Source organism: Saccostrea echinata, unplaced genomic scaffold (genome assembly GCF_033153115.1).
Source record: "Saccostrea echinata isolate AGI-Se365-2 ecotype Australia unplaced genomic scaffold, CSIRO_AGI_Sech_v1 ptg000005l, whole genome shotgun sequence".
In the NCBI taxonomy this organism is placed as follows: Eukaryota; Metazoa; Mollusca; class Bivalvia; order Ostreida; family Ostreidae; genus Saccostrea; species Saccostrea echinata.
Window position 1 is genome coordinate 14,906,657 of NW_026889754.1, and position 9,097 is coordinate 14,915,753.

Here is a 9,097-nt window from a genome sequence, read left to right on the forward strand (position 1 = left end):
GTCTTATCTAAATATGCCTGGGTAGTGCCTTTAAAACAGAAAACAGGAAAAAAAATGATTCGAGGATTACAAGAGATTTTTCAACAAGACGGTCGACGTCCCGTCCGCATTCAATCGGATCAAGGAAAAGAATTTACCAATCGAGAATTCTTACAAGCTTTTAAATCCATTCATTTTTTTACCACTCGTAATACGGACACTAAAGCCAGTATCGTGGAACGATTTCAGCGTACACTCAAAGCACGCATGTGGCGTTATTTCACTCGTCATAAAACCAGACGGTATTTAGAAGTTTTACCGGATTTAGTGTATGCTTACAATCATACCTATCATCGGAGTATCAAAAGAGCACCAGTTCAAGTGAATGCTTCTAATGTGTTAAAAGTCTGGAAAACTTTATACGGGAAATCTAATCGAAAACAATTTCTTAAACCTCAGTTTAAAGAAGGAGATCAGGTACGCATCAGTAAAGCCAAACGCACATTTGAAAAAGGATATTTACCTAGCTGGACCACAGAACTGTTTACCATTTCTAAAAGAGTTCCTGGAAGGTATCCTTACGTGTATAGAGTGCAAGATTATAACGGAGAGGAATTACAAGGGACTTTTTACGAGAAAGAATTACAAAAGATCATTAAAAAAGACGATGTGTACGAAGTGGAGGAAATCTTGGGGTATAAAAAGCGACGCGTAGGGAGAAAAATCATTCAAGAAGTTAAAGTTCGGTGGAAAGGATATCCCCCTAGTTTCGATTCATGGATTCCCCAAACGGATCTCATCAAATAACTCCTCATTGGAAATTTTGTGGAGAGAATGTTCCTCGAGAAGAAATCGTTTATTTCGCACAATTATTTATCTGTGTATCTCTCATCGTCACCAGTGTTGTCATGTTAGCTTTACACGATCCTAATCGAGAATATTGGATGGTATGTGTCAGTTCTTCAGTGGGTTATATCATGCCTAGTCCTACGATGATGCATCATACACCTACCCCTAAGAAGACCACGAATGCACAGGGTTATGGTCTAAAAAAAAAATAGATACACCACAGAGTATATAAAATGGGGAAACAACAAAGATTTTTTTTCATTTCTGATCTGACTGAGGACAGAGCAACATGGATTTTTTAAGCTCAGAGTATCGTTGGAAAATGCAAGAGCATACAGGTTCCACTAAAAAAGGAGAATGGATGAAAAACAAAGATGAATGTATCCAAGATTTCATGGATAAGAATCCGGGAGAAACAGGAGTCAATGATGTGTACCTGTATAAGAGAATCAAATTACCGGACCATGAATGTGGACAACTTATAAAAGTATTATTAGGACCATGGCAACCCCAGTATCAGGAATTCAAATAGAAAGTAAAATACGTTTTCGCTCACAAAACAGAGGGACCAGCAAGGACCTGGATTCAAGGGAAATGGATGGAAGAAATCCGAGATTGTATCAAAAATTATGTAAACAAAGTGCTCAAAGAAGGATACGACATCATGGACTGTGCTTGTGAAACAGAATATTTGTACATGAGGAGAACTTTTCCTATTCAAAAAGAACTATGCCAAAGTATTCCATGTTTGTTACTTTAATGTTATTGTGAATTAAAAATTAAAAAAAACCTAGGAAAAACATGCCTTTTTTTTCTCTCTCTCTCTCTCTTCAGCTGTGTATAACATTTTTGTTACAATGACGTCACAATGGGTAGCTAGCTGTGACTTGAATCTCTGCCAAGATTGTGTATTACCTGTGTATTGACTGACTCAGCATAACGTAAATAAAACGTACACAGTAGTATCTCAGTAAAAAAAAAACGTAGGTCAAACACATTTTTGCACACCACCCTAAAAATAAGATATATAAAGCTTAGCTTTAAGTACACTGCGCTCAATCATGATTTTTACGTGGAGACTGTTGTATTTGTTTGACGTAGAAAAGTATTATTGTCATTACTGTGATAGGGAGATGATCCATGTGCGTACATTTACGGTGTATGACTATCCCGGATGGCATCACAGAACTTATCAAATTTGCGAGCATTGTGAAATGCCTTTTCCTCACTGGTTTGTTGATGATCCCCCTTCTATGGAGACCTGTGGATGTCGCTGGTGTGTGAAATATTTCACATGGAAGTACGGAGCAGAGAATATGGTGCCCCAATGGGTCAAAGTAACCAGGAAGAGAGCTTTAAAGAAATGCCTGACATGCTGGCAGGAAAATACGGAGGGGAGATGGAATTGTCAACAATGTCGACAGTATCCTTGCTTTGGGGAATGTGTCGAGAAATTTGTCAAGACTTGTCTATTATGTAGATATGAAGGAAATAAATTATAAAATCAAAAAAAATGTTGTTGGTTTTTTCCTGAGTTACTAAAAATAGATTTGATAAGGTTATATAAAGAGGTATGACCAAAAAAAAATTATTCATTCTGAAAAAGTCAGGTTTAAAAGTCAGACGCAAAACAATATGCAGTATCGTTGGTATTGTGAGAGTTTATTTGGATGTATTTACATGCAGGGACCCTGGATGAAAACTAAAATAGGAGCAATCCTAGATTATTTTGAAAATCATCCAGGAACATCTACTCAAGATGTCTGGTTGGAAAAAAGAAATTCTTGCATCCTAAAGGATCTAAGGTGAGGGTTAAAATATACCATCATTATCAGCAGTACAAATGGTTGATCCTAGGTCGTTGTAAATTCCAGACTCGTGTGGTTCTAGCTGAAGGTGAATGGTGCTGGAATATAGAACACTGTCTTCGTGATTTGTTCTGGAACCAGCAAAAAGATGGACTGAGGATTCCTAGCTATTACTGTCCTACAGAGTACCTGTATTGTCGTATTCCTTTTTCCCAGATTAAAGATAGCTTGGAAAACGAAGAGGGCCAGTGTTTTGAGACAGTGATTCCTTACAGATCCGAAGAAGTGTAATATGCCAAATAAAAAAAAATTCAAAAAATTGTTGTTATAAATAGAAGGGTCATAAGTTATTTTGTCTCAGTATCTCACTGAACATGGCCGAGAGCAGTAGTTTTTACATGACTTTACCCAGTGATGGGTCCATGCAATCTTTTCCGAGTAATACGACTGCTCAATTTAAAACTTTATTACCACAAACAGTAGATTTAACAGATGGACAATGGGAAGTGGCTTTAACAGAATTGATGTATCCCATTTCATTGAAAAACATCACAGAAGAGGAAGCTTATTTTGACATCCTGCTTCCTCGGTTTATGCTCCAAAAGTCCAAGAACCTAATGTTTTTTTTAAATGGGACAGATTAAAAATGAAAACCATAGATGCGATGCCATTAAGCCAATGTCCTGTACTGTTAGATTGGGCCCATACTGAATTTGCTAATCTCATAACGAAAGACCAGAAGATGGAAATTAAGCGAATTCACTTTAGACCGGGGCCTTACATTCATCCCATGGCTTTAACAAGTGAAATCAGTCTTGGACTGGAAAGAAGTTTGAAAAAATTATGGAAGTTTTTGGGTGATTCTAAAAAAGAGAATGCCATGAAATTAACATATCATGACAAATATGATAAAGTGATGTATCAGTTTATGGGGAGAGAACTTAAAAAATATCCCTTTTGCATTCGTTTCCCCACAGCCTTAGCTTATAAGCTAGGAATAGAAAGTAAGAAGGTGATTCTTCAGAACGATACAGAAAACATAACCAAATGGATCAACGTTAGTTACATGGGCAACAATACCGTAGATTTATATGAAAATCTGAAATCCATGTACGTGTATTGTGACTTGATTGAACCCCAGACAGTAGGATCCAATGCCTTGAAATTATTAAGAATGGTTCCTTGTACACTCAATCTGGAAGATAAAAAACAAGCTAAATGGGAACCCGTTAGAGCGGAATATTTGAAACTGAGTAAAAAACATTTCGATAGCATTGAGATTCATATCATGACTCCTTTAGGGACTCCCATGCCTTTTTTAAATGGAAAATCGGTCGTGAAACTTCATTTCAGAAAAGTGTACTGAGATGAGTGTACATCTTTTTTGTTACTTCCTATTGGGAGTGATGACTTGTCTGATATGCTGTCTGTATTGTATTCAACCCTAAGACAGGAGGTATAAAAGGAGTCACTTGAGTGCATTTAGGTCAGTCTGACACGAGTCATGAAACATGCAGTATCATCCCGGATTATTGAGACAAAGAAGACACGGACAGTTTGTCTATCATAAAGGTTTATTACGTCAAAAAGGACACGGTGTAGGTGGAATTATCTCTGGATTGGCTGGAGCCCTTCCCTTTGATTTTACTGGATTACCATTCATATTTCTTCCACCCCATTTAAGGGGAATTCGCCAGTATTTGAAATCTCAAAGAGGAGGAAATTTTATAGACTTCATGTCGGGAATGGTACCTAACTTACCTACAGGGATGACTTTAAAAGAAGTTGTCCAATTAGGCTCAGGCCGGCGACAAAGAGGTCGAGGATTTCTTAAAGATCTAGTCAAAATGGGTCGTAATCAAGCCTTGATTGCCGGAGCTAAAATAGGAGCGGATATGATTAAAAAAAAGAGAAATATCAAAAATGCTCTTTTAACTCATGTACTCAATGCCGTTAAAAATACAGGCTTATTTGCTCTCAATAGAGGAGGAACTTTAGCCTTTAAAAAGATGAATAAGAAAGGTCAAAAAGGTAAAGGGAGAAGAAAAAGAAAAAGACGGCAGAGAGGCAGAGGAGTTTTGAGAAATTTACTGAAAACGGGGGCTAAACATGCCTTGACTGCTGCTGCTAGAATGGGGTTAGATGTGTTAGAAAATAAGAAATCTTTAAAAGACGCTGTCAAAACTCACGGAGTACAAGCCCTGAAACAAAGAATGAATCTAGGAGGTAGTAAGAAAAGAAGAAAAAAGACACCTGCGTTAGCCCGAGGAGGTCCTAAGAAGAGAAAAAGGGGTTTAGATATCTTTGATTGACACTATAAATAGGGGAGTCGAGTGATATTGACCTTCATTTGTGAAAAATCAATCCTAGTAGACACATCATGTTGCAACCAGATTCCTGTGCGTGTGGGATGAACAATTTAGAATTGTTCCAAGTCCCCCCGACTAATATTGCTTTAGAAGACTCCAAATGGGAAGAACATTACCCCATTTCCAGAACTTTAGATTCGGATACGGTTCCTATTGAATTTGAAATTAATGGACAAGGAGATCAATATCTGGATTTATCTCAGACGTATGTTCAAATGGTGTGTAAATTTACCAAAGATGATGGTACTAATCTGACTGGAGCTGGCAGTACTTGCGCCCCGGTGAATAATATCTTCCATTCCTTGTTTACGGAAATCGATCTCAGTGTCAATGGAAAAATAGTGACTCCTGGAACCGATACTTATCCTTACAAAACTTATCTGGAGAAATTACTTTCTTACAAACCCAGAACTTTAATGACACAGATGAGAGCTTGTAGTCTGTGGGAAAAAGATACAGCAGGACACATGGACGAAGTAGGGGTAGCAGACCTTGGAGTGGCTCAAAATAAAACATTTAATGTAACCCCAGGTGCAAATGGTGCTGCTGATACTGTGACCATTAACGAACCTATCCTCCCAGAGTTACCGGCCAATTCTAAAAACGAAGGATTTAGAAAACGTCACCAGGCTATAAATGATAGTAAGAAAATAACCTTGTATGATCGTTTATATCTGGATTTATTTCAACAAGACCGATTTCTACCGAATGGAGTAGATGTCCGTTTGAGATTTAATCGAGCTAAACCTCAGTTCTATATGATGATCAAAGATGGAAGTACGGGAAAAGTCAAAATATTGAGCATGATCTTGTGGGTAAGAAAAGTCAAACCCACGGCAGTCATGATGAATGGTATTAATCAAAGTTTGAACACTCACAGAGCTAAATATCCATTGAGAAGAGTTGAAGTGAAAACCTTTACCATACTCACAGGAACTCAATCTAAAATCACGGATCATCTGTTTCAAGGCCAGATGCCTAAACGCATCATTTTAGGTTTTGTGGACAATGCGGCATTCAACGGAGATAAAACTAAAAATCCGTTTCATTTTCAAAACGTGGGAATTAAGAAATTAGATGTCAGTATCAACGGAGAGACCATGAGTACTCGTTGTTTCGAACCTAATTTCAATGAAGATTTATATCTGAGATCTTATCTGAGTTTATATCAAGCACTGGGAAAATTAGGAGAGGATTGGGCCCCGGACATCACCCTAGAAGAGTATAAAAACGGATACACTTTATATGGCTGGGATTTCACGAAAGATCAAGAAACGCTATCGGATAAATTGCGTATCATAGAAACCGGAAATTTGAGAGTAGAAGTCCAATTTACGAACAATACGGTGAACACCTTAAATTATGTGGTGTATGCAGAATTCGAAAATCTGTTAGAAATCAACAAACAGAGAGAAGTCAGTATTGATTATTAATGGATACAGGACAGTTAAAAGAAGTCTTATCCAGAGAATTAAAGAGTTCTTTTGGTGGAGTGTACCCTTTAGATTTATTACCGGATCAATTAAGACCTCAAGAAAAAGCCATTGTGGTGAATACGGATCCTCAAGATAAACCTGGAGAACATTGGGTATGTTTGTATTTGTCCAGTCCAGTCATCGAATATTTTGACTCTTATGGATTTCCTCCTTTACAAAAAGAAATTCAAGACTTTATCCATCGTCATGCTCAACAATGGATTTATAATCCGTACCGATATCAAGATTGGAATACAGATGTATGTGGACAATATTGCGTGTATTATTTACATCAAAGACACAAGAAGAGAAAAACCGCAGATGAGTGGTTGTTCCCCTTTGACCATAGTACAGCATTAAAAAGAGATCATTATGTAGCTCAATGGTTTAAAGACACTTATCATAAAAGACCTACGGGTCATGGACAAACTTGTCAATGTTTCTATCAAAATGTATTGTAATTGTTGTTGTTGTTATCAATAAAGAATTGAAAAATCTGTTCTTGTTTTAAAATTAAAAAAACTACTAAATATAGATAGAAAAAAAGGTATAAATACAAGGTGTAAAATGAAAAATATATCAGTTATTGATTTGTCATAATCATGGGTAACACGTCCAGTAAAGAAAAGAGTAAAATTCAATTTGGAAAGAGAGCTCTGAGAGAGGAAGATGTGGATAGAGGTATACCAATTCAAATACATGAGGATGGGACTATTGAGATCATTTCTCATGAAAAATATAATCAGTTATGTCCAGAAAAGGGTGATCCTAATGATGTGAGAGATTACATTGAAAGACCCTTGACTGCAGAAGAAGAAGAAGAGTATACCCATTTATTACCAAAAAAGATTATCCTGAAAGACCTTTGACTGCAGAAGAAGCTGTGTCCAAAAAAAAAGTATTTTGAGAAAAAAAAAGAAAAGATTGACACAGGATTCTAAGCCAAGAGAAGAAGAATCATTGTAGAATCTGAATAAAAATAATTTTAAAATATCTTGAATTGTTATCTATATAAAAAAAGTGTCACCAAAAAAAATCATTTTTTGAAACATGAGTCTGACAGAAGGATTAACCATGGAAATCAGAACTCAATTGTTGAAAGACATTAGAACTCATTATGAGAACAAACATAAAGAAGATCCAGGCAATCATTATATTGCGAAATTTAAAAAGGAGAGATTTAGAAGAGCTGCTAATTGGATATTTAATTTAACTGGAGGCCATCAGGAAGATATAGATCAAATCATTAGAAGTGATTATCAATACTTGATCTTACAAAAAGAAATGCATCCAGAAACAGGAAAACTTCATCATGTGAGAGGATTCATTCAAATGAAACACTGGACTAATGAGAGAAACAAGTACAAAATCATTCATGGGTTAACCTGTTTTGATATGTCTCACAGCACACCAGAATAAAAAAAGAACATTTTATAGGCAAGGTGGCAACTATGAAGAATATGGGACTTTAAAACCTGAAATGAGAAACAAAGAATTAATTCCAAGAGATTGTAGATCTACTTGAATAAATCCATTAACATTGAGCTTGTGTGTGTGTGTGTGTGTGTGGTTTTTCCCTAGACTGTGAATCACTGCCAAGTATGACGTCATAATATAAGGTTTGTGTATTGACTGACTCAGCATAACGTAAACAAAACGTACACAGTACTGTCTCAGTAAAAACGTAGGTAAAACATTTATTTTTGCACACCACCCCTGAGGGTATAAATACAAGGTGTGTAGATGATCATGATCAGCTGACCCTAACCATGAGTCAAAGTCAGTTTGGAAAAAAAACAGAGACTATGGATATAGATGAGGAGAAACAACAGTTATTAGAAAAAAGATTGATCATGCATATGGAAGAACATTCCAGTCCTGAAAGAAGAATGGAAGTGAAAACTCTGGAGGAGGAAGAACCCTGTAATGTTTACTTGGGAGAAAATGAGAAGATTCATGACCCAAAGAACCCATTCAGAGATTATCCAGTTGCCATTAACTGGACATTTGTCATCCATGATGTGAGAGAAGAAGAAGATATAGATATGTTCATGAGCTGTGAAGATCAATTTCAATACCTGATCCTACAAAAGGAAATTCATCCCTGGACAGGAAAAGTGCATCAAATCAGGGGATTCATTCAAATGAAAAAACCTGTAGGAGGACTGAATGTGGCTAGAGTTCACTGGTTTTTGTATGTCTCGCAGTACACCAGAATTAGAAAGAATGTTTTACATGCAAGGTGGCAACTATGAAGAATATGGAATTCTGAAACCTGAGAAGAGAAACAAAGAATTAGAGTCCAGAGATGCATATGGGAAATTGGTGCCTGGAGAGATTACATAGAAAAAAAAGAGAGAAATGATTGAGTATCTGGAAAATTCAGATTAAAAATTTTTAACAGTTATTGTTGTTATTTTGTTCAGGTTATATATATAAAAAGGTGTGACATTGAAAAAAAAAATTATTCCCAAACATGAGTTTACAGGAGATACCAGGAGATTTATTAAACTTTCCTGTAGAAGCTATTGTACATCAATGTAATTGTTTGACTGTAAAAGCTCATGGATTGAGTCAAAGTATAGCTATGAAATACCCCAGAGCTAATTTATATGCT

General features: G+C 36.4%; 2 protein-coding genes across 2 annotated transcripts; both read left to right on the forward strand.

Moving 5' to 3' along the window:
* Positions 1-246: 246 nt before the first annotated feature.
* Positions 247-786, forward strand: LOC133179696 (uncharacterized). The gene has a single exon (XM_061314389.1). The coding sequence runs from the start codon at positions 247-249 to the stop codon at positions 784-786; it is 540 nt and encodes a 179-aa protein (XP_061170373.1).
* A 4,230-nt stretch (positions 787-5,016) lies between these two features.
* Positions 5,017-6,438, forward strand: LOC133179697 (uncharacterized protein F54H12.2-like). Its single transcript, XM_061314390.1, has one exon. It carries the CDS (start codon positions 5,017-5,019, stop codon positions 6,436-6,438), a length of 1,422 nt encoding a protein of 473 aa, XP_061170374.1.
* The last annotated feature ends 2,659 nt before the right edge of the window (positions 6,439-9,097 follow it).

Bases quoted from the DNA above. Each gene is read 5' to 3' on its own strand.
- LOC133179696 (XM_061314389.1), top strand. From the start codon at position 247: ATGTGGCGTTATTTCACTCGTCATAAAACCAGACGGTATTTAGAAGTT.
- LOC133179697 (XM_061314390.1), top strand. From the start codon at position 5,017: ATGTTGCAACCAGATTCCTGTGCGTGTGGGATGAACAATTTAGAATTG.